Below are 27,187 nucleotides of genomic sequence, written 5' to 3' on the forward strand. Positions count from 1 at the left end.
AGTAATCTGTTTTCTTTTGTCCACGTCGTCCTTCTCACCCACTCTCCTCAGGCTTTGTTCGGGTTTCTCTGCTGCCCAACTGTCCTTCTCCGTTCCCTTTTTTGCTTCGCCATCCCCGCACTCACCCCCAACCCCACGCCCACATCAACCGTTTAGCAGAATGGCAGCACAAACCTCTTTAACCCCCCCCACCAGCACCGCACACGCAGACACACTTCCCGTCTGTCCAGGATGTCTTGGCACTGGCGAGGGACCGTGGCAGTGTGTGTGTGTGTGTGTGTGTGTTTGGCAGAGTTCCCAGGGTAATGGCATCTTCTCAGTGCCAGGGTACGAAGGAACAAACAGACCATCTGTCCCCCTCCAGGGGCCCAGATGATATCAACTTATTTATACTGATTATTTCAGGGTTAAATGTGCTTTATGACTGTTGATTTCATTGTTTTTCTATCATGCATAAAGGAGACTGTGCTCAGAAATTAGCATTTGTTTTTCACACTTTCTTTTGATTTTTAACTTTGGAGTTCTTTCATAGCAGAACAAAGATAAAGGGATGTTTGTTCAAATGATGAAAGTGTCACTCTAATAGTTTGTAAACAGTGTTACTTATTTTGGGAAAAGCCACATTTTATAATTTTGTTGAACTGGCTGACTTATATTATTAGATAATCAAATCAACAAACTTATATGAGAAATGGATCTATACTACTCTGATTCAAACCAATATTAGCTAATTATGGTATTATTACATGAATTATTCTAGTTTCACAGAAATGTACAGGTTATTATTAGAAGTCATGTTTTACTTGTATTTGCAAGCACAAAACAGATTGGGAGGTAGAAGGATGCTAATGCTAACCCTAACTAAAATGAACATTCGCATTAGCCGGTCACAGTAGCCGGTCCAGTAGCCGGTCACATTAGCCTGTACAGTAGCCGGTCACATTAGCTGGTCCAGAAGCCGGTCACATTAGCCTGTCCAGTAGCCGGTCATATTAGCCTGTACAGTCACCGGTCACATTAGCCTGTACAGTAGCCGGTCACATTAGCCTGTACAGTCGCCGGTCACATTAGCCTGTACAGTAGCCGGTCACATTAGCCGGTCACATTAGCCAGTCGCATTAGCCGGTCACATTAGCCGGTCACATTAGCCTGTACAGTGGCCGGTCATATTCGCCGGTCACATTAGCCAGTCACATTAGCAGGTTGCATTAGCCCAAAGGGTAGAACTGAGGTCAACCAGACATGGGGCCATATTAACCCGCTGAAACGACGCATATCGCCATCCAGTGTCAGTTATTCTACTTTTCTCAGTTGCATGTCAACTGTGACAAGGACAGAAGTCCGATTAGACGCCAAAATCGATTTTCAAGCATAGCTTGATTAAACTGTGCATGTAAACGCACTGTGTGATGCACTCTGGTGTCCAACTTCTGACAGCCAGAACCTAAAGTGTGTGGAACAACATCTCAAATGAAACAAAATGACGACTAAAAGTTATTTTGTGATCGTATCTTTGAAATCCAAAGCCATAAATACCAGGTGTTGTTACGTCTGATGTAAAACAATAAAATCAAACACCCCACTATCACTGAGGGCATGTCTGTTTACTGTGTAGAGTCTGATCAAAGACAGCCAAAGTCTACAGAGAACCTCAACATAGAGTTTGACACAACTTCAAATGGGCAACAAAGCTTGAGCGCTTCCAAGTTGGTGCTCCGAGCTGTCAAGTCACTCCCTTTTATTCCTACATGACATGAATGCAGCATAAAGTGTACTTCAGGCTTCTGACTCTTGACTACGTCTCCTCCTATCCTTTCCTCTCGACTGCGCCTCCATCTCTATCTCTCCGCCTCATTCATCCAGTCCTCACTCGCAGTGATGTATTGAGGATTTAATTACAAGTCTCAGCGATCGTTAATCATTGAGAACCCACAATCAATTAATGTTTGAGCCTCCTCGAGTCTCACCGAGTCTGCGGTGACCTCAGGTGCTGCTTCATACCCAGGAGGGAAATCTGGGCAGAATAGATTTCATTAGCATGGAGTAAGACGATGCTAACGACTGCTAATGGCCTCGCACGCTCATTATCATGGTGATCACGCCTCACAGATGCGGTTTTGCTACATTCCCCACCTCTCCTGCTCTCATAAAAACCCATCATTTGTGTCAACGGTGAAAATGTCCTCCATTTAAGTGCTTCATACTTTCCCTCTATAATTAAAACCAGTGTTTCATCATGTGGAATATGTTTATCTTGCATGAACTGCGTTGTGTTTGATGTGCAAATAGTATTTCATGAAGATTGTGAATACATTTTAATGAGTTCAACTGAAAATTGCGGTTTGATGGCATGACAAGTAGCAATCAAAACACAATTTATTAAAATAAGTTGAAGGTTGTCACAGGAAATATGTGATTTTTGAAGGCAAAATATCACAATTTAAGGTTTTTTATTCAAATACCTGCAGGTTGGTGATTTGAAAGGTTCCATTTTCCATCAAGCTGATTCGACCGTCATTTCCCAAGATCCTCTGGCCGTCTTTCTCCCACTGGATGCTGGGGATGGGGTTGCCCATGATGTGGCAATGCAACTGGGCGATGGAACCGGGAGCTAACGTGTGATTGGCGGGTCCCTGGCGGATGATGGGCGGGACCCGGTCTGAAGGAGCTGTAGGGACACAGAATCAAGACAGATGGTTTGAGATACAAGGACATAACAACTCTTTTGTCACCGGAGAATTCAGATTTTGGACGTACAGTCATAGAAAAAATTATCAGACTTGTTGATTTTAATGCCTGGTACAACTAAAGGTACATTTGTTTGGACAAATATAATGACAACAACAAAAACAGCTCATAAGAGTTTAATTTAAGAGCTGATATCTGGACATTTAACATGGATTTACTGGTAATTATTTTGTTTATCATCAATAACCAAAATCGGTTGAAGGTGTTCCTCAGGGCTCAGTATTAGGTCCTCTCTCAGCTGATATCTAGACATTTACCATGGTTTTCTTGATAATGATTTTGTTTATTATTATCATGAAAACCATGGAAAATGTCTAGATATCAGCTCTTAAATTAAACTCTTTAGAGCTATTTTTGTTGTTATCATTATATTTGTCCAAACAAATGTACCTTTAGTTGTACCAGACATTAAAATGAACAAGAAACTGAAGAAAACAAGGGTCTAATATTTTTTTCCATGACTGTATGTTCTGGTAGAATTCCATCTGGGTATCATAACAATATATTTGACAACACTATTAATAATAAATCAGATGTAATTCTTACTAACTGTACTAGGGCAGAGAAAATCCAATTTTATTTTGAATTACTTCAATTTCGGCTCCAAACAATAATGAAAAAAAAGGTAATCAAGACACAGAATTTTTGCCACATTTTTTGCCACTTTTTGCCACATATGTTTCATGTGTTTTTATTGTTATATATTGTTATTGTTAGATATTTTGTTCATTGTTTTCTTATATTATGCTACATTATGATAATTTTTTGTAATTGTTTTGTAACTTTGGAGCAATCTGGAACAAGAATTTCCTTCGGGATGAATAAAGTTCTATCTTATCTTATCTTTTCTATTACTAGTAGTTTGTTATCAATGTCCTAGAGACATTACAGACCTATTAAAGTCAACATTTCCCCTTCATTCTGTGTGTAATATCCCATCCTGTCCTGCCATATGAGATGTTAAATGTCACAGTAAGAGAACATCCACTCCCAGAGGCTGTGAAGTCTTCCTCCTCTCCCTGGTCCTGCCCCAGTTCAGCATGCAAATCGATGACATAGATTTATCTCAGGAAGGAACATGATGATACATTTACTCCCTGTCAGAGTGATGGACCGCTTGACAGGATATTGAGCACTAACTCAATGGATACAATCATTTTAAAGTGTCTTTTCAGCAAACGCTTTACCTCTGACTAACCGTGTAATGTTTGTTCTGCAGACTTGGAGTCTCTTTGGAGAACAGAACCTCACAGTTTGTTAGAGAATTTGTGCTTAATGTTTTGTTTAAATCAGCTGCACCATTGGGCTTTACATCCGCAGATGTGGATAAGTGCAATGAACTCTTTTTACACACTCATGCACATCATTATTTGATGCGCAGCTACAATTACTGTAAGCTCAGGCACAGTCAGTGAATAAATGTCTGAAAGAGTAATCCTGCTATGCAAACCCATGGACGTATAAGGCTGTGCTGCACGTCTTTATGTCTCTAAGTCCAATCTTAAATGTAAACACTGTGGCATAAGTGCTGGCAACTAGCAGAGTTATGCTCCGTTTGGACAAGTCAAGTGAATTCCTGCACATTCTAGCTGGAGACTGTTTGTATTTGAAACTTTTTTTTCTTCCCTGAGATGGCAACCAGTGCTTAGAAAGCTCTCACCACCCAGCGACTGAGCAAAAATACAACATTTCACTCAGCCTACTGTTTGACATGTGCCTTCAGACACAGAGCACACTGCAAAAAACATGAAGCTTACCAAGTATTTTCTTCTTATATCTAGCAACAGTATCTTAATGATATTGTTTTGAGTATAATTTAGCTACTGGCCATAGCTTGATGTGCTTATTTAATTATCTTATTGTTTAATGACTTGTTTTTATGATTTTTTTTTTGCATTTTTCATGCTTTTCAAGCTATTGAATTGGCTCTAATTGAGAGTTTCAGTTGCATGCACTGCAAAAAAGGTGTGTCTAAAAACCAGATAAAAACACTAAATCTGAGGGAAATTATCTTGCTGCATGGACAGTTAATTTCACTTGACAAGATTTATTAAATTAAGATGATTAAATCTAGATATAAGCATGTTGAACGCTTAAAATAAGAAATTAACTCTTAAAACAAGATAAATGATCTAACACTTCTAAATCTAAAGGTTTTTTTTAATCTTGGTAAGAAACAAATAATTGTCAGGTCACTCTGCTTGGGTCAGTTCATCGCTGCTTGCAGCTTTAATTTATCTTGTTTTAAGAGTTAATTTCTTATTTTAAGTGTTCAACATGCTTATTTCTAGATTTAATAATCTTAATTTAAGAAATCTTGTTAAGTGAAATTATCTGTCCATGCAGCAAGATTCTTTAAGATTTACTGTTTTTATCTTGTTTTTAGACACACCTTTTTTGCAGTGTAGTATTATTATGTGCTCATTTAATTATCTTATTGTTTAAATACTTCTTTTTATGATTGACATTGTGAGCTTTTTCAGGCTTTTTTTTCCAAGCGATTCAACTGTTGAATATGATGAGTTGTTTTGTAAAATATTGGTTCCAATTGAGAGTTTTAGTTAAACATAGTTTGAATACTATTTCAAAAGCATTTTCTACCACCAAAACATGCTCGTTTCAAGTATTACTGGCTTATTTTAAAGTTATTACAGTTGGGTTTTTCAAACCACAATTGCTCAAAATAAGTATATTTGTATTTATTTCAAGCAATCATTGGTTTTTCCAGTACCTAGACATTTTTTTTACTTATTTAAAGAATCTTCACAATGAAAAATGTACTCACTGAACTGGCAGATAATTATACTTGTTTCGAGCATGTATTTGCTTAATCCTAGTTATTTATTTCTTATTTCTGTCAGTTGGTTTTTGCAGTGCAGACATCACTGTGTACCGTACAAATCTCTGATATCATCCGCTAACTGAAAAGTCGGTAAAGTTTGTGCAGATCCCTGTTTACTCCCTGAATGGGAGGGATGCAGGGAGGGCAGCATATGTTGCAGCGAGGTTATTTGCATAGAAATATCACCAGTTGTCCCTTTTGATTAGATCAGATAAGGACTCCTGCTGTTCACTCATTTGAGGAAGAATATTTCAATTTGAGACGGATTTGAAGGATGGTTTTTGAGTTTATATCGCTGCACATGTGGGAGGAGGGAAGAGATGTTCCACCAGCAGATTGTGAGAAATGATTAATCAAAAATTAAACTGAAAATGATACGTTTAGAAAAAGACTTGTTGGTGTGTAGGCTAAGACCGTATATATTTTCTATTTACTTTATCCAGTTTACAGCGAGAGTTTCACACTTGTTTTCTTGGCTTAATAAGCATTAATTATTAAACTAGAGTGAGTAGAATTAGCTGCAAGCTGAGGATACACATGTTACAGCATCACATTTTGATTAAAGTCATGGAGAAAATTATGTATGTATTGGATGTATTGTTCATTTTAATGCCTGGTACAACTAAAGGTACATTTGTTTGGGCAAATATAATGATATCAACAAAAATAGCTCATAAGAGTTTAATTTAAGAGCTGATATCTAGACATTTTCCATGGTTTTATAGTTAATGATTTTGGTTTTTATCAAGAAAACCACATAAAATGTCTAGATATCTTTATATTTGTCCAAACAAATGTACTTTTAGTTGTACCAGGCATTAAAATGAACAAGAAATTGAAGAAAACAAGGGTGGTCTAATAATGTTTTCCATTACTGTACATTAAAGTTTTAACAGAAATATTTATTTCATGCCCAAATGCCCATATCAATGTGTCATTAAAACAGTGAAAATAATGTACCAAGAAGAGGCCCGAGGTCTTGCAGTACTTGTATTTTGGATTTCTACTACTTTCTACAATTAAGTTTTTATTCTGCATGAACATTTAAGCTACTTTTAGCTGCTTAGTTCCTGTAATCCTGTAATTCCACACCTGTTTGTGTGTTAAAACTCACCACTTTCCACCTCTAGCAGGGCTTTGGTCAGGATGCTGCCGGCCACGCTGATGGCCTGGCAGATGTAATAACCCGAGTCTTCCACTTGGACGTCTGTGATGGTGAGCTCGCCACTCAGAGACACGGAGAAACGACCCGCCTGGGACGGCTCCTGGATGGGAAACAGCAAGATCTGCAGAAGAGAAACATCAGGAGGGTTAGGCTTTTATTTCAGATTCTTTTTTCGTTTCGTTCCCGTTTATTTCGGTCAATACACGTCATTAAAAGAGAAAAAAAAAACAGAAAAAAAACATTGATCAAAGTAAAGAATAAGTAAACAGGCTTCTTCTTCCCTCCCCTCCCCTTCCTTCCTCTTTTCCTTTCCCTTCTTCCTCCTTTCTTCCTCAAAAAAGAAGAATAAGAAAAAAATATATAATAAAATAAAAAAATAAAAATAAAAGACAATCAAACATACAGAACAAAACAAAACAAAAATAGTAGCCGCTTAGCATGTGTCACCACTCATTACTCTAACTTATATAAATTAATCATCCTGTTTTTAAGTACTTTTTTAAATAAGTTAATGGTATTGCAAGTTTTTAAGTCTTTCTCCAATTTGTTCCATAAATTAACAGCTGTTACCGGTTCTGGTTTTTAACTTTATAAATATACACACCCCTCTGAAATTATAATGGCTTTGTCTTAGATTGAACATTTTCAGAATACAGTCAGGCAGCATGTTGTTGTTAATTTTGAACATAAACTGTTCTTAATGATCATTTGCAGAAGTGGAAATGGTCGGTATGAACCCAAAATAAACTGTTGTTGCTGTGAGTTAATTGCAATAAACGGATCAAAAGGAAGCCTTAATTACTACACCGTGATGCCAAAATGTAACAAGTTTGAATTAATGCTTTGTCAGGTCCGTCTTTTCTGAATGGAGGTTGGCTCGGCTATAACCTCTGCACTCTGCTCTCTACTGAGTTGACTCTTCTAGTTTGTGCTTAAGCAGTAAGCTGACATTTCTCTTAGATAAGTCATTACACCCACATGTCAGACATGCCAGACATAAGCTGTTCCACTTGCAGCTTTGTGAGGAATATGAATTTAAGTTTACATAAAATCCATTCATGTGGCTCCCTTGAATGTCCAAGGATAAGAGCTTTGTTAGCTCGTGCTGACATGTTCATTTAGAAAATATAGGTACTTTGGGTCAAATGGAAAGACAGCTGTTAACTCTATTTGAATGCAGCGTGAAGAGAGAAAAGCAGAGAGTGGGAGACCTTGAAACTTTATCTGGTACATACGACAATGGTGTCCTCAACCTTAGGAACTAGCATAAAACTTCATAATTGCAGGTAACTCATGGACATTGCTTTGGCAAGCTTCTGTCAATAATGCATTATAACATATCGTACTATTATGGGTTATAGGTAAAGACTGCATATAAAGATGGACAACCAAAGCTCCCAATAAGTGAAGCCAAAACATGGTGGTCTTCCCTTGAAAATAATAAATATTACCAAAATAAAGAAATAGTTAAAACAATGACATTTTGTCACTTGTCTATAGAAAGACAATATTTTTGTAGCTTAAGCTTATGTATTCAGTCATTATTCAATGATATACTAAAAATCCATGCTAAAAAATTACTTCTCACTGTTCTCAGGTCAAATATTTATATGCGATTAAAATGCGATTAATTTAGTTTAATAAATTACAAAGCCTCTAATTACTTAGATTAATATTTTTAATCAAGTCCCGGCCCTAATAATTTTCGATGCCCATTGTCGCCCTCACGACAAATAAGGAAACAGATAAACAATGACATTTTCTCACTTGTAGTGCTGAGTCATGTGACTTGTGGTCATTGCCTTGCCCCCCTTTAGATGGTCAGATCACTATGTTTTGATATACAGTATCTTGCAAGAAGAGGAAGAGAAGAAGTCCCAATCTTTTATTAAATGCGGCTTTGTGTGAAGACGTTTAATTTGTATTAGCTTGCTAGCTAGGTTGAAATAAAGCAACGCTAGCTTAACACAGTTAAGCACATTTTTCGCGCGGTTTTCACTTTCATCGTCTCTCTTGTCTCTAACTTTGTTAGCGGTCTCCAGCTGTGCTTCTTTGCGAATTGACTTGTAAGCTAATAATTATATAGACAATATGCAATAAAAATATTGTGTGTGTGTGTGTGTTTATATATATATATATATATATATATATACACATATATATATATACATATATATATAAAGATCATTCTGACTGTACTGCACTTTCAAAATAAAAAAAAGTGATTGTCCACAAAAATGAGAAATGTCATTGTCATACAAAAAACTGTTATTGTTGCTGAGTCTCTTTATTTAAATCAATGTATTTGTATCTTCCAAATATACTTAAATGAGATGTTTAAATAAGCTAAAATAAAGATTTTGAATGCTTAAATATCACCTCGGCCATTTTTTAATGGCTAGAGCCGGCCCTGGTCATCATTGTAGTTGTCAGTTAAGAAAAGCCTGTAACAAGTCAGTTTTGTCCAGTGAGTCAGAGAAACGACACTGAAAGAGTTTTTTTCTCCAACTTTTTATCTCTGATCTCTACTTTCTCTCTCTTGATACGTCTGTATGTTCTAACGATATATTTTCTAGGTATTTCACCATTAGAACATGCTACCCACATACTTCCTCTCCTCCCCCTCGTCCTCCTTGCTTTCTCCTCTTTATCTCGCTCCTCCACTCTTATTCTCCCGCTCCCACACACACACATTCTCCGAGCCTCCTCCAATCTCTCTCTTCCCCCTCTAATCTGTACCTGGGAGCCATGCTACAGGCACCCACGCAGCCTCATCAAGCCTTTCAGAGCATTCCAACAGGCTGCAATGCTTATCACACACGCTCGCCGTTCTCACACTCATACTTATGCACACATTCACACACACACACACACACACACACACACGCTTCGGTGAATAATACCCTGTGTGGATGATGGGAAAATGAGGTGTGTATGAATGTGTGGTTGTGTGTGTGTGTGTGTGTTCTTGTACTTCCTACATAGTGAGGACCGGGACACGTTTTTAACCAACAGTGTGAGGACATTTTTGCAAAGTGAGGACATTTCGGCCGGTCCTCACTTCTTTAAAGGCTTTTTTTTTTTTTTTTGGGAGATTTCAGACTTTGTTTTAAGGGTTAAAGGTTACATGATAATGATAACTAACTGAAACTGTATTGTGTGGTTACAAAACTAACTAAAATTATAATGAAAATGTCCTTCGTTTTCATCTTTGTCAAAAAATGTTTTATACAAAATGAAAATGGATAAGGGAAAATTTATTGTGACCTCTTTTAATCTCCCACCCAACAAATACCCATTACAAAAAACTAAAACTAATAAAAACTCAACTAAAACTGAAGCATTTCCAAAAAATAAATACTAAACTAAAACTAGCAAACTCACTTTAGAAACTCATTAAAACTAACTGAATTTGAATTCACTGTTCCAATGAGGGTCCTCACAAAGATACAAGTACAAGAATGTGTGTGTGTGTGTGTGTGTGTGTGTGTGTGTCACCCTGGCACTAAACTACAGCACCTAGTGATAAAAGCAGAAGATGATAGTCAGGAACATGACAGTGAGATGAGAGGCAGACATCTTTTATCAGACTGGCATGTGAAGAACGTTACCCTGGCATCTTAATACACTGACTGCTGTGTTTATCATAGCGTGTATATATATATATATAAATATATGTATACAAATCACACACATTTAGATTAATGTAACTCTGTGTAAACTTTAATTAAAAAGTATTATGGTAATTGAGCTATACGATGCTTTATTATGCACTACAATTAATCCTATAAGCATTATGAATATTTATGAGTGCTAAGTACAGTAATTAAACACTGCTATGAGCAGAATATAATGCATAATAAGTATTTTTTTACAATAGATTATAGACATGAGCATCATAGAAAAGGATTGTTTTGTACTTGAAATGTAAATAAGGTTCCAGACTACATAAAAAGATTACAAAAATAAAAAATAAAAATAGAGCTTTTTTATTTTAAAATCCCCCAGACCCCACCAAACTGAGGTATAGGTAGGGCTGGGCGATATATTGATATAAAATATATATCAATATATTTTTAAATGTGATATGGAGCCATATCGCATACATCGATATAGTTAAAAAAATGTCTTTCTTTATATACAAAATGCTGCCCTTACTAGGGTTTGTCACATTTAGTTATTTTGTAATGTTCGTTATTGTTTTCTCATATAAATATATTTATTTAAGAAAAAGATTGGCCTATTTTATTTCATAGGCTATTTTTATTTAAGAGGGTTTTTTTAATCTAAATGTGCACTTTATGGAGCTTTGATTTTTTTTTTAAAAAGGTACTCCTGTTGTTATACAGTATTTATGTTCACGTAAATAAACGGTTTCAATAAAACTACTTGTGGCACGCATATTTGGCTTTGACTTTGACTGAACATTTGCTCTCACTTTGCGATAAAAAAATTAGGATATATATCGTATATCAATATTTAGCCTAAATATATTAGGATATGACTTTTGGTCCATATCACCCAACCCTATAAGGTGCCCAGACTACATAAAAATAGAGCTTTTTTATTTTTAAAAAACATGTGATGGGAGGTCCCTTTGAGCCTTTTAATGTTACTTAATTTAATCTGATAAAAAATATTAATGTTTATTCATTAACTGGTCCCTGGCCTACTCTTATTTTGCAAAAATTGCACCTGGAAAATCACTAGGACACTAGGAGTATACCTACACTTGCTGTGATACTTCTAGATTGACTCCACTTCATTGCACCATGTAAATAAATGACGATGTGTCAGAAAACCTATAAAACTGTAACTGCACTGTGAAAGAAAACCCCATCTGGAAACAAGTGACAACCATCATCTAATCCGTTTAAAGCTGTACATTATATTTGGATAGATGCAGTTTATTTCTGTGATGTGGCCCATTTGTAAAATTACCTCATTTCCCCTGGCTTCACTCTTCTACCTCCTATTTATATGATAGTGGAGAACCTTCTATCATCAGCAGGAGGCCTGTTAACCACCAGGCCTCCCTGCCACTCAAACACCCTGCTCCAATTCACCTGCTGTCACATGCAAATTGACCATGAGACCGTGATGGATGGATGCCTCCGAGGGCAGAAGCGGCATCGTAGAAGTTTGGTCGAATGCCACTGGAGACATGTTAAATACACTACAATGTACAGAATAGAGCTGCCCACACAATACTAAAGTGTGACTACAGGACAAATGTTATCTCTATGCACAAGAAACTTAATTGGTTATTGGTCAAAAACAGACAATTGTACTCACACTGCAAAAAAACCAACTTGTATTTTTTGGCCTAAAACAGCAATTTAAGTTGGTAAAACTTGGAAATATAAATTATTGACATTTAGGGCAATAATGTAAGTTAGCACAACAAAGGAAGCCAGTTGTCTGCTCAAAAACAAGTTGGTGAGTTGTTGTTACTTATATCTTTAAGTTGGGGTTCACAACAAGGGACAATAGTTCTGCTAACTCTTATTTCTTTATTGTGAAATTCGGTCATTAGCGAAAGCTAGCGGCTAACTGATACTAGCGGCTAACTGATGCTAGTGGTGCTGCTTGTTACAGCTACAAGAGTAGCCATTAGCGTATCAATGCTAACTCAAAATTGTGGTAGCAACATTAGCTGACATTTCATAGCGGCGTTACAATCGTGCCAATTCAGCACATTGCAGAAGTTATCAGAAGTAAGGATTAAAAGTTATTACAATGTTAAATTATAAGTTAGTACAACGTACAGTTAAGTTGACAAAAATCTGAATTTTGAGCAAACTCAAAAACAAAACTTAAAATATTTAATTTAATTGTCCAACTTAAAATTTTATCGAAGTTTGTTGCCTTGAAATTTTGAGTTCACCCAACTTTTCTTGTTTTGCAGTGCACTGTTTATTGTTATTAGAAATATATCTGTCCTAAAATCACCTTTTATTTTGTTTAAAAAAACTTGCTTTTAGTGCAGAAAGTCATAAATATATCACTAACTTTACATGACCTAAAGCAAGATCTAATGTTTCTGTATAGAGGTATGAAAGAATGGAATTCACTGCCTAAAAAAATCAAACTCACCACTAACAAAAAGCAATTCAAACTATTAATAAAACAGTATTTATCAAAATAAGAAAGTATGGTATATTTATATGTATGTAGTATATTTCTATATGTGTTATTATAATGTATATGCTGTAGAAGGAATGTATATACAATATATGTATTATGTGTTAGTAGATTGTGTAATGATGTATTATACATATATGATATGTAGAAATGTGTGTAACATGGATAAGTATGTGAATAATTCTTATTGTTTTGTTTTTAATTTTTATGATGTTTATGTTTTGTGTTTTCAACTGTATATTTGATACTGTTGGAGCCCAGGAAGAACAGCTTAGGCTTTGCTGCAGCTAATGGGGATCCTAATAATAAACTAAAATTAAATAGAAGCAGCTTCAGAGCTTTACTTTATTGCAGGTGACAGGCAGTGCCGTCTCTTACCTGGCTGCCTTCTTTTTGCCAAAACACGGCCGGCGGAGGGTTTCCTTTGGTGCCGCAGAGGAAGGTTACGGTGCGACCCGGTCCTGTGATCTGGTCCCGGGGCCGGACCACGATCTGAGGTGGCACTGCAACACAGAGAACGGAGAGAAATGGTGATCAGAGATGAAGTCATTGTGTGTGTGTTGAGTGGGCTTAATACAGTGAGAATGTGCCAGCAGTGACATTGAGTGCATTAAGCCGTGACAGGCCACCATGATGACAGCAGCTCATAACTGACAAGTCTTTCACTCGAGCTCTCACTGTCTCTTTATCTGTCCCTCATACACACACACACAGACACACACACACACACACACACACACACACACCCACACACCCACACACACAAATATTCATTATGTCCACATATTCAATCAAGGTTACTAACCTTTTACTCGAGTTAATTACGACAACCACATTATGCTTAGATGACAACCCGCTTAAATACTCTTCAGTATGTACTGTACTTCTAGTACTACATGTACTACTGTATGTACTCTACTTCTACTTACTACAATGTTTTTTGCTTGTTTTTTTGTTTTGTTTTCTGTAAAATTCTCTCCTTTGTATGTTTATATATGTCCTCTTTTACATCACATTTAACGTATATTGTCTTAGATTTATTCATCTATTTATCATTATTATTATTATTATTATTATTATTTATCCATCTATATATTTATTTATTTTTACTCTGTTATTTCTGTTCTGAGTGTTCCTGTATGTCTGTGTTCTATTGTGAAAAAACCCTAATAAACAACCTGGTACCTGGTACTTTTTTGGTACCATGATACTAAAAGGTGGATTTAAAACACTGCAGACCACTGATAACTCATAACCAAGCTAACATCAATAGCAATTACAAAACTCCAGCCGACACAACGAGAGAGAGGGAGCAGTGATGAATGAACAAGGCAAAAAAATAAATAAACTGAACTAATTTGAGTTACTCTCACCCATTTACACTTGATTTACTTTCATACAGCAAATTAAGCACAGTTTCCAGCACAAGTTGTCATAGTAACTGAGCTTGAACTGTTGAATTTGCTTCATGGAATCTAATCAACTGAAATGATTCAGAATAACTAACTGACTTTGCTAAACTTGTTTTATAGAACAGGCCCCTTGTGAGCAAGAGGAACACAGCTTAATTAGCTGTTGCTAATTGTTTTTAATTATAGGTATGTACTTAACAGAAATAAGTAAACAATAAACACTTGATCCAATTCATAGTACGTGGAACTAGTCGGCCAATTCATAGTACGTGGAACTAGTCGGCCAATTCATAGTACGTGGAACTAGTCGGTCAAAAATGTCTATTTGTATCTACCTGATTGGGGCAATAAAATAGAGCAAGAGCAACACAGCTTAATTAGCTGTTGCTAATTGTTTTTTTATCATAGGTATGTACTTAACAGAAATAAGTAAACAATAAACACTTGATCCATTTCATAGTACGTGGAACTAGTCGGGCAAAAATGTCTATTTGTCTCTACCTGATTGGGGCAATAAAATAGATCATGTGTGACCTTGATTTGGTGGGCTTTGATGGATGAAGCCTGCTATAGATGCTTATTGGTTTAACTATATGCCATGATAATCAATCTCCTATGTGTGGGTGGAGACCGGCCCAGAACCCACAGGAGCCTAAATTCAGGTTTGTGGGTCACCTTTATGATCCCAGGCGCCGGGCTAATCAGAAGTCTCTGAACATGTATAGAGGGCAGGAGGAAGGAGTGTGTGTTTGCATCGTCTCTCACTTTCTCTCTCTCTCTTGCACACACACACACACACACATACGCAGACCTCTTTGATATCTATTGATTCTGTAGCCAGTGACAGGCCTTCCTCCACAGAGGGGGGTGTGAATGCATAATGATGCTCTCCACCAGTCCTAATTGATTTCTCATCTTCCCACCTGATCTCCTGCTTCTCTTTCATTCTCCGTCTCAATTAGCATTGAGAGAAACCAAGAGAAAGAGAAAGGCAAAGAGAAAGGGAGGTGAAGAACAAAAAAAAAACACTAAACAAACAAGTGTTTTCATTCACATATCTTCGTACGTGGATTTTAAATGTGCACAAAGAATAAAAACATCAAAATCTCAGAATATTGAAAGGTCACAATGCACCTTATTGTGCACTGGAGTTACTTAGAAATGGTATGCAACATCCTTGTGTGTCCTCCTTACAATATATTGTGAACGTAAACATGCAATCATACTTCAAATAGATGCAGGATGAATACAGTGATGGATTCTACCTAGAGAGAGTGAATAAAAACCTGACCATGACATGTAGCATGTTGCTGTGGATTCAAACACAACATTACTTTTCTTTACTTTATCAACCCGAAGCAATTACACTTGAAGAAATGCTTGCCTATACCTCAGAGAATGCCAATTTCTCTTACATTGTGTTGAGAGGCTTAGAGTTTAATTGAATTCCAGAAGGAGGATAAAGCAGCAAAGATAAACAGAGAAAAACTGGATAGTCAACCCAGAAAAACAGACCAAAACTTTAAGCATATGAGTGTGAAGTGCTGAACTTTCTCTGATGGAAAACGATGGACTGCCCCATGTGGGTGGGAAGAGAGGTAGTGTCTCAAGCAAAGGAGTTCAAGTATCTCAGGGGCTTGTTCACGAGTGAGGGTAGAATATATATATATATATATATATATATATATATATATATATATGACGTTTAGCGGTTTGGTTTTATAACTTTGACCCTTTCACTGTACTTTCACTTAATGATAATGTTAAAAATGTCTTGTTCAGCGTTTAGTTGGACGAATAGACACCCCAAGGAGTCGATGTCCATTTTTCGGTTGACGGTAAGTAACGTTCATTTAGTTGTGGATGTTGTGGCTGGGGGGAGGGACGATGGCCTGCTGCCCCCGCGACCCGGCCCCAGATAAGCGGGCGAGAATGGATGGATGGGTGGATGGTGTTGAACTTTCCCCTGGCATGAAGTAGTGCAGGAATAGTTGCAGGTCTGGACTGTCTCCTCTCTGTGACTTGTCTGCTTCCTCTATCACTCATGTTCGTGTACAGGCTTTATTCCCGGCCCTGCATACACATGTTCTACCCCCCGTCTTGGGAATGACCCTGCCCTTTGCAGTCCTAAAGGCTGCTTCCACCAGGGCCCCTTCACACAGCAGGAGGGGATCCATGTGTCAGCCCCGGGACAAATCACAGCTAAGGGGGCCTTGGCTGAGGCGTCCAGTATCATGTCCTGGGATCAAAGATGCAGCTCCCCAGCTAACCAGTAACCCTAAAGGTCAAACATCCCCAGCGTTTCCGATGGGAGCCACAGAGTGAAATATGGGCCAGTGGCACTGAATCCTGTCTTCCACTTCCCTGCTACCTTAAGGACAGGCTTCCTGTCAAGTCTGATGCAAGGCGTGAAATATTAAAGAAATGCAATGTAATACCCACTTCTTATGTAATGCAACTCCAGGCTTGTTCACATACATACAGATGTGACAAACACACAGGAGACTAGACACTGTACCATGCCAATCAGGCCACTTGGCAAAAAAAAACAACTTGTCAACACCTGAACATTTTCCCTTTGCGCCTGACACAACGCCATAACTTTGACCTAAATACATCGACAGCTTTGAATATTCAGGCTATTAAAATCCAGTTTTTTGGTGCGCTACACAGCCCTGTCTGGAGAATAACAATGTTTGATTTGAGGAGGCAAGCCGGCACATTGCCTGAGGCTGTAATAAATAATTAGCAATAATGGGTGCACTCGGCGCGACACTGAGCTTTAGATTTAGGGCAGGGAGAAGCATTAGCATCCTCACATGGGATGGAAACAGGGAGATGGATTGTAACAGAGCAGCTGAAATATACATGACAAGAATCAGCAAACAAAGGCAGCATGTCATGGAAGCTATTTGTACAGCACGTGGCGTGTACAGTAATTTACTTTTCTGGGCTGCTAGCTTTTTGGTGTGATAGCTTTTGCCGTTTAAAACGCCCCTAAAAAGCCAAAAATACTCTCACTGCTTATCAAACACCACAGAACCTTGATTTTTTTCAATTTTAAGAATTATATAACTGCAACAATGACGGCTCATAAACTGATAACTGCGGGAGGCAGTGTCAGCGAGGTAAATTGGGGAACGTCTAAATAAAGAATGAAACACATGAGATAGGAAGTTGAAGGAGCCTGGAGAGTTCTTTTATATGCTGGATATTGAGTCGAGAACACGTAACAAGGCTAATGTGCCAAGAGGAAGCAAAAATAAACAGGGACTGCAAGTTACATCTCCACAGCTCTTACGATAAGACGAGTCAGACTGAAGGAGGAACGTCTGGTCTGAGTGTGAACTGCTCGAACTCTTTCAGAGTGTTTTTCTGTGTGACGAGAAGCAAATGTTCTCTTACATCCTGAGAGTGAAGACATATGATCAGCCCTTACTTTTTAAATTGGCCATTTCAATTCAAGTGTGTATGGTTAGGGTTAGAGTGGTGAGGGTAAAATTACTTTTATGATGGGATCAGATGACCCAAAATGTCTCTTCATAGGATTCTATGGCAGATAAGGTGATGGTGGGCCTGCCGTGACTTGGCAGAACACCATGTCAGACTACACATTGTTTTGTATGTGTATCATATGTAACAGCGATCAGACAGCAGCCGCCAGAGAGAGTCCCTGGTTTATCTAAACCAACACTTATAGAGCTGGGTTTAGACCCGCGGTTCTCAAAGTGTGGGGCAGGTTTTATAAATTAACTATGCATGCATCATTGACGTGAACAGGTGGCACATGCACAATAAAAGAGGTTACTTCCCCAAACAAAAGACACAAAGGAGAACAAGGGTAAATTAGGCCTGTGTGTGTGTGTGTGTGTGTGTGTTCTTGTACTTCCTACATAGTGAGGACTGGAACACGTTTTTAACCAACAGAGTGAGGACATTTTTGCAAAGTGGGGACATTTTGGCCGGTCCTCACTTCTTTAAAAGGCTTTTTTTTGAGATTTCAGACTTTGTTTTAAGGGTTAAAGGTTACATGATAATGATAATTAACTGAAACTGTATTGTGTGGTTACAAAACTAACTAAAATTATAGTGAAAATGTCCTTCGTTTTCGTCTTTGTCAACTTTCTTCATACGTACTGAAGATGGATCAGACAAAGGAAATAAAGGCAAAAACTTACTGTGACCTCTTTTAATCTCCCACCCAACAAATACCCCATTACAAAACACTAAAACTAATAAAAACGAAACTAAAACTAATGAAAAATTCAAAACTATTATAACCTTGCAAGGGAATTCACCATTCCAATGAGGGTCCTCACAAAGATAGAAGTACAAGAATGTGTGTGTGTGTGTGTGTGTGTGTGTGAGAGAGAGAGAGAGAGAGAGAGATACGGATAGACATTTATGTTGCCATGTTGGAGGTAAACCCCCCTCTACCACTGCTACATTTTTTTGCCTGTTAGGAACCGAGGATAGTCAATTAGTATTTAAGTACCTTTGGAAACACTGGGAGCAGGCTTTTGATTTCCAGCTACTGCACTCCAGTCATACTATAGCTCATCTAGGTGGAGCTGCCATTACTACAAAGAAAACCATTAATACCTGTGATCTTTAATTTACCTCAGAAACACTCATGGATTTATAAAATGAGCATAAAAAGGGGAACTAAGTTGGCTCAAACCTTAAATATCCCACACGCTATGAAATGCATTAAAGTAATATTATAGTGCTGGACTGATTGTTCCCACATGCTCTGACAATTTAATTTTCTCACTGGGAAAATGGTGCCTCGACACTCATTTTACAGCTAACGGGCCAGTGACAACCTCATCATACACCACCAGGCTGTTTGGCCATGATATCATTTGCAAGTGATTTCTTCTATTTATGGAGTTGAAAGAGCGTGAATAGAAGATTTCCTGAACAAGAGGCTTCCTTTGTGTGTAGGGAAATAATGTACCAGAAGCCACAAAAGAAGACCTTTTTTTTTTTTTTTACAATGAAAAGTATAAAACTGGTTTCTTCACCACAAAGTGTTACAGTCGAGGAGCTTTTCATTGGCATTCATGGAAGACAAACGTGTATTTGAGGGAAAGGAGTTGCAATTTCTCACAGGTATCTGAAGAATCGGCTGTCGGAGGGTTATTTTTTTCCACTGTCACAGCAACAAAAATGGAATAAAGAGTAGCGAGTGTAAATGATGGGTTTCAGGAACCGTTTGGGTAACACAACAAAGAGGAGTGTTTGTTCCCAGAAACTGTTGTCTTTGTGTATATCGATGGGTTTTTGTTTCTCACGGCACATTCCGGCGTGCTTTAGAGGCTGAAACCAGCTAATATTTAATATTTTTCCACCTCTCAGTCACTTCACATATGCGTAGGCAGCGGCAATCGAGAGGGATGAAATAACCCTTTTAAGCTATGACACGTATTGTCAAAGGGCATCGGCACATTTGTGTCCATTAGAGAAACATTTTTCTGCAGCGTAGGTTCGGGCAAGTGTTGGCGAATGCTGTGAATAATTGCATATCGGTTCAAACTGTGTGAAACCAACTCATCTTGACACGTTTGACTTTAGCGTTGAGTCTGTTAACAAGAAAGAGTCAGGCAGAGAGACTGACTCCAGTAATATTTGACTTTTCATATTCAGAACTAAACAAAATCACTGCCCCAAACCCACCAGATCACAACAAAAAATGTTTTTTTTTTACCTTTTTTATGCGGGAAAACCCTGAACACCAAGTGAAAGTGCAAATAAATGATAAAGGTAGATGTGAATTGCCCATTCACTGAAATTAAACACCACAAAAATGTGAAAAAAATGTCAGAGAGCCAAAAGGAGAATGTTAATATTTTCCTTTTTCATCTTACACACCCTATTTTCTAAAGATCCCTCATCAGGCTGAATGCTTGGTAGATATGGTATCTAGTAGTATCTTTTCACATTACCTGGCCATCGTTTCTGTGTTTTTTGTTCTTAGTCAGGATAACAAATTGGCTTGTTCGATTACTGGACCTCAGACTAACATATCAACAAATACAGTCATGGAAAAAATGATTAGACCACCCTTGTTTTCTTCAATTTATTGTTTTAAGAAAACCATGGAAAATGTCTAGATATCAGCTCTTAAATTAAACTCGTGTGAGCTATTTTTGTTGTTATCATTATATTTGTCCAAACAAATGTACCTTTAGTTGTACCAGCCATTAAAATGAACAAGAAATTGAAGAAAACAATGGTGCTTTAATAATTTTGTTCCATAATTGTATATCTAGTTGCCCATTACCTTATTCACTTCTTGCAGACGCTGAACAAGAAAAAGTCAAACTAAAAGGAACGCAACGCTTTATTTGCTCTGTATTCTAAAGGGATCGGTTACTAAATTAAAAAATATGTAACAGGATTTTGTGTGTATTCTGACAACGTGAGTCAGTCTCAAACCTAATTGGAGTCAGTCATGTCTGTAAATGTGCAGCTTGGGGAAGGAAGAAGCAAAGATGGAGGGGGGAAATGAGAAAATGGTAAAAAAGAAGGAAAACATCTGCCAGTTGTAGCACACAATTTGATAACTATTTACAACCGTATGTACATAAGACATGTGATTTAGCCTGGAGGGAGGGTTACCTCCTCTGTCTCCTGTGGGTGCTTCCACATTATAAAAACAAAGCATTACAGCTCTGCTACTATAACTTATACTCAGTCTATTTAAAGCTGCACCAGCCCTCCAATTCATATATTGATGTTGGATAAATAGGCGGGAGTTCTGGGCACAAAGGTCCCACTCCAAATGAAAGCGTAGATGGATGAGTTATGGTTCAGCTATAATACATTATGCTTAGGAAATAACCACCTCCTCAATCAGCATTTCAGAATGGAAACAGAGTCGGGGAATAGATATATATCAGGGTTTGTACGGGTGCTTGAAATCCTTGTTTTAAGAGTTTTAATGTTGAATTTCAAGGTTTGAAAAGTGCTTGGATTTTGGATTAAGTGCTTGTAAATGCTTGAAATTCTTCAAAAATCAAATCAAATAGTCTTTAGTGTCATTATATAGTTCACTATACAACGAAATTGAAAGTACCACTGCATGAGGTGCATAGTTATGACAATCATAACACAAAACAACATGAGTAAAAACATTTTAAAAATACCGAGCTAAACAAAGACAGAAACAAGAACAAGGACATGTGATGTAATAAATAAGTATAAAAATAAATAAATGGCTACTGAAAATGCTATAATCTATAGATGAGGTAGATTGAATGTTTTGCACATATCAATTGTATTGCACATGTCCGTTTTATTGCACTTTTTAATTCATTTAGTTGTGACAGCCCAGAGAAAGAAACTGTTTTTCATCCTGCTAGTCCTGGGGCTGAGATGGATAAACCAAAGGAAATAAAGCCGAAATTTATTATGACCTCCTTCAATCTGGCATCCAACACATAGCCCATTACAAAAAAAACTAAAACTAATAAAAACTAAACTAAAACTAAGCAATCTAAAAAAATAAAAACTAAACTAAAACTACAAAACTCACTGGAAAAACTACCTAAAACTGAATTTGAAGACAAAAATTAACAACGAAATTAAAACTAAAACTAATGAAAAATCCCAAACTATTATAACCTTGATCCGGATACAACGTTTTAGTATCGATACTTTTTTGAGTATCGATACTTTTGACAACCCTAATTACAACCGTTGAAAGGTCCTGGAAAAGCTTGAAAATGGACCTTGAAATTCATTGAAAAGTGCTTGAATTTGATCACTGAAAAAGTGTACGAACCCTGTTATATGTCTGAGAAAGGGAGGCTGATGTATGAAAAGGATGAAGCTGAAGACTCATCCAGCAGCAGCAGCAGCAGCAGCAGCAGCAGCAGCAGCAGCAGCAGCAGCAGCAGCAGCGGTAACCGTGGCGGCGGCAGCGTGAGAGTGTGTTTACTCAAGCGTACGTCTGTGAAACAGGCTGTCTGCATCAGCGTGGGACTGTGACAGCTGCCTGTCACATCCAGGCCCCTGAGGAACTCCTGCTGGGTGTGTGTGTGTGTGTGTGTGTGTGTGTGTGTGTGTGTGTATTTGTGCTCCCCCTTGTGTGTGATAGCTTCAGTATGTTGCTGCAAATCACACGTCAAGTGTGCGTTTAGGGGAGTGGGGGAGGTAAGATGTTTTGGTTGTAAGCACTTTGTCTGCCTTTGCTGTGTGATTGAGCAACACACCGTGTTCATACAACACAGTGGAACAAATCTCACTGTGATCCGTCTGAGTGGGAGCTCAGTATGTGGGGAACAGCTGAGCCGGGCCAAACGCTCGTCGGCTCTATTCAGTTTTGGAGTCTCTCCCATTGATTATGTTCCTCCTGAACCCGACTAAGGCTGGGGTCAGCAAACGTATCACCCATATACTCCAATGCCAACATGTCTGGCAACTTTTGTGTGGTGGAAGATCAAAGTTGGGGCAAATAAGGCATGGTTAAAGGAATAGTTCACCTAAAGCAATATAAATTGTATATAGTACTCCACAGGCTCTCTGTGGGCTCTGGGGGTCCTCCTCTAACAATATTTCCTGCTAGATACTAGATTTCCATGCATTTCCTGCATTTTAGTGATTTTTTTTGTCTTTTTTGGATTTTTTTTGTGTCTCAAGATATGGTGGAAATGTGTTTATTTATGTAAAAGAAAACACAAAATCCATGTGGCAATTCAAAATATAATGCAGTAGAGCTCTCTGAATTGTTTTAAATATTTCTTCTCCTGTAGATCAGTTTTCCCTGCTGAGTACTCACACACACACACACACACACACACACACACACATCCTTGTGCTTCTATCTTTATGCCCAACCCTAACCCTTACAGAAACCTAATTGTAACATTATACAAGCCTTTAAAGAAGTGAGGACGGGTGAAATGTCCTCACTTTGCAAAAATGTCCTCACTCTGTTGGTTAAAAACGTGTCCCGGTCCTCACTATGTAGGAAGTATGAGAACATGCACACACACACACACACACACACACACACACACACACACATATAAGATGGGATGAAATGGAATACTTACTGGTTCGGCCGACTGGGATGGATTGATGCAGAAATGGGTGGAAAAAAGAAAAGAGGAACAGAAAGATGAATGAGAATGAGATGATGAGCTCATAATGAACGGTGATACTGGTTGAAATATATATATAGATGAAACTTTGGAGCGGTGCAGCCGTTCAGGTCGATTTCAGATTAATAATCAGTGAGTGTTAATGGACTCAAGTGAAACTGTCTGCTACATAAACGAAGTGCTCCCAAAAGAAGAAGAGAAGGAGGACGAATGATGAAGTGAATGTGGACACACAGGTGAAGATAAGAGATTGTGTTCTGATTGATCTGTGGTTTTGTAAATGGGGGGGCAGGGGATTGTGATTATCTCTCATACTGCTGCTGCTGCCTCCACCGGCCCACAATCAATCTCCATTTGCCTAACAGCTGCTGCTGGGAATACCTTCTACATGCTCCTGCAAAACTCTATTAGTAAAGTGCATTTAAGCATGTGCAAGAGTGCGTATATGTGTCTTTTACTGACAAATCCTGTGTCTGTCTGTGTGTCAGTGCATGCATGTAGATTTAATGTGAGCATAAATGTGTTGACACGTGTCAGATGTGGAGGTATATACTGGAGTGGCCGCTTGCAGAATTAACTGTTACAGAGTAAAGCTCTAAATATTCTCTTTTATCATCACAAATGACAGATTTCTCCTTCCCAATGCCTCTCTTCAAGCGGCTGACTTTATTCTAATGCAATTTCAGTGCTTTTTGATCTTGGCTCGCTCTCTAGAGAGATGACGATTCGAGGCTTGAAAGGAACTTAAAATCCTTTTTTTTTTCTTGCTTTCTCTGTCTCATAGTTTGAGTTAAATGAAAGTTACCAGTCGTATAATACGGAGAAACTCAACCAGCCACATTGTCGCAGTCACTTCTTATGAGCAATATCATATAAATATTATTCTTAAAGAGAAAACTGACCAAAAAAGAACCGCAAAAGCTTTTCAAATTGAATAAATCAAAAGATTGACTGGGCTTGATGATGCATCATTGCAAAACTGTCCATCTGCGCAAATAATTTACTCATGTATTCAGTGTTAAAATATGATTTTCTGCAAAATGGCCTGCAAAGAAGTTTGCCTTGTTGAACTGGATTTATTGAAATAAAGAGTTTTGTGTCAGATTTCCACCTTTTTATTATAAACTGTAAGACATTTGTCATCATACTGGAAAAAAAAGTGAAAACATTGTGTCACTTCGGCACTTTGCAGCAGTTTTTTCAAAATAATCACATGCAATATTAAATTATCTTAGAAGAACACTTTTGCTGTGATTTCCATTTCTATTTTTCAAATCAGTTAACTTGCATTCATTATCAACTACACTTTGACTGTGCAGCCAGCTGGCACTGTCACTAACTGTAATTTCAGTCACTTGGCCGACAAAATTACTTCAATTTCAGGCTGTAATTTTACAAAAATATTTCAGATGCATGCAAATGTCTTACCGTGGACCTGCAGGGTCCCCGACGCCTCGGCTTTCCCCACGCTGTTCTCAGACACGCAGGTGTAGGTGCCCTCGTCGTCGCCCTGCACCTGGGTCAGACGCAGACTGTTGTCGCTGCGGATCTCAAACCTGGAAAAAAAATTGACGCACAAGATTAAGCAAAAAATGCAGATATAAACAATAAATTATAATAATTATCCTGACCCAAATGATTGTGATTCATGATATCAATCAATCAATCAGACTTTGTTTGTATAGCACTTTTCATACAAGAGAAATGTGACACAAAGTGCTTCACGTAAAAAAGGAAAATAAATAAATAAATAAAATAATAATATTAACAATAAAACATAAAATGTCAAGCAGTGAGGAAACACTGGAGGCAGGTTAGAAATTAACTCGATATAAATAAATAAAAATAAAGTAACGTAAGATCAAATAAAATAAAAACAAAAGTTAAAAATTATAATAAAAAGTAAAAAAAAAAGATAAAAAAGATGGAAATATTAAATAAATTATTAAAAAGTAGAGCATGATAAAATATAAATATATTAATAGACTAATAAATAATAGCTAATAAAATAAAATAATAAAATAAAATAAAATGAATAAATAAATAAAAGAGAAGATGTTGTAACACTAAGATGCATGAACAGAAAAATATTTTAAAATGGTTCAAGTAAAAGCCAAATTAAAAAGATTAAAAAGTGTGCTCTTAAAAATATGAAGCGTCTCTAAAATAAATGATCCTCTTAAATAAAACTCTAAAATGGCACTAATCACTAAACCTTCTGATAGAAATTACCATTTTGTTAAGAAACAAATATTTGTATTGCATCACAGGGGATACATCTTTGTTGTGAGCAGCCTTTGCATTAAAAAAAGAAACAATCTTAAATAAAGATAATCATAGATCGTAAGGTGCCTCATTGTGATTATCAAGATCATAATAAAATCATATATCATCCCATCCATACTCCACCAAATAGTGAATTTAATTTCCATTGCATAGTTCTGTGTCTGTGAGTAACAGTATCAGTATCAGGCTAAGAACAATGCTGTTTTTCTTACACGTCGCTGTAGGCACGCTGAATCTTGCAGGATTATTTTACTCTATTTATCCTGAGGGATCCTTAAAGTGTCATCCAGTCAAACCCACAGACTCTTTCACACCACAGGCACTGTGTTATACTATCTAACAGTTATCATGTTTTATTATTACTGTTGTGTTAACTACAATTAAAACATCAGGAACACATGCACTGACAGGAAATTATCTTTTCAACCAGACACTTGCTCTCTAATTTATCTCAGCTTCCAGCTGTTATGTTATAACTGAAATGTAAAATGTTGCATTGAGCTCTTCTAACAGATAAAATAAGCGTCCTTTCTGCTGTACCTGCCCCGCGGCAGCTCTCCCTCCTCTCTCCGCCAGCGGACAGTGGGAGTCGGGTCTCCGTGCACCTCGCAGAAGAAGTCCACCGTATCGTCTGCCAACACCACCTGGTTCACCGGCTGTTTGATGAACACCGGCCGCTCTGAAATCAGACGGAGGAAGGAGAGAGGATTAAAAATGCTTGTGGTACTAAAAATTAAACTTACATGACCCCTCCAGGGTAATTAAACTGTTGCAGGCGCAGTGACTGTGAGATGGATGAGAAGAATATGAATAGTGTCCTCAGAGGAAATAAAGTGTGAAAACCAAATCACTTCAACTAAACACGGGGTAACACTTTATATTAAGGTACACGTATTCAACTTTAATTAGTTGCTTATTAGCATGCAAATTAGCATCTTATTGGCTCTTAATTAGTCATTATTAAGTACTTATTAATAGATCTGCATGATTATGGACAAATTGATAATCATCATTATTTTTGATCTGTGTGTTTCTGTGCTCTATCTTTTGATATCAACCTATTTTTTTTAATTGAATATTCCAATTATTATTTAAAGATCTTGTTTTTGACAACAAAAGATCATTATTTCCATTTTGCCTCTCATACTTTATGAAGAAAAAAAGTTTTTGTATTATTACATAGCTAACTACTTGGCTAAGTAGCTTGCTAAGCTAACTACTCAGCCAAAAAGTTAGCTAAGTAGTTAGCTTAGCAAGCTATTTAGCTAAATACTTAGCCAAGAAGTTAGCTAAGTAGTCAGCTTAGCAAGCTACTTAGCTAAATACTTAGCCAAGAAGTTAGCTAAGTAGTTAGCTTAGCAAGCTACCTAGCTAAATACTTAGCCAATAAGTTAGCTAAGTAGTTAGCTTAGCAAGCTACTTAGCTAAAAAGTGGATATGGGTCATTTTTGACCCATGTTGTGCATTAGAAGAGTAGTGA

At 37.5% G+C, this 27,187-nt stretch overlaps 1 protein-coding gene across 1 annotated transcript in view; it reads right to left on the reverse strand.

Annotated features, from left to right (window-relative positions):
- The window catches only part of robo3 (roundabout, axon guidance receptor, homolog 3 (Drosophila)), a 140,133-nt gene that overhangs the window by 38,818 nt on the left and 74,128 nt on the right, over positions 1 to 27,187 (reverse strand). Inside the window, 5 exon segments of the mRNA XM_059351807.1 lie at positions 2,463 to 2,668; positions 6,705 to 6,876; positions 13,278 to 13,402; positions 24,850 to 24,977; positions 26,248 to 26,386. Coding sequence (XP_059207790.1) covers positions 2,463 to 2,668; positions 6,705 to 6,876; positions 13,278 to 13,402; positions 24,850 to 24,977; positions 26,248 to 26,386 — 770 coding nt within the window.

This window comes from Centropristis striata, chromosome 15 (genome assembly GCF_030273125.1).
Source record: "Centropristis striata isolate RG_2023a ecotype Rhode Island chromosome 15, C.striata_1.0, whole genome shotgun sequence".
Classification (NCBI taxonomy): Eukaryota; Metazoa; Chordata; class Actinopteri; order Perciformes; family Serranidae; genus Centropristis; species Centropristis striata.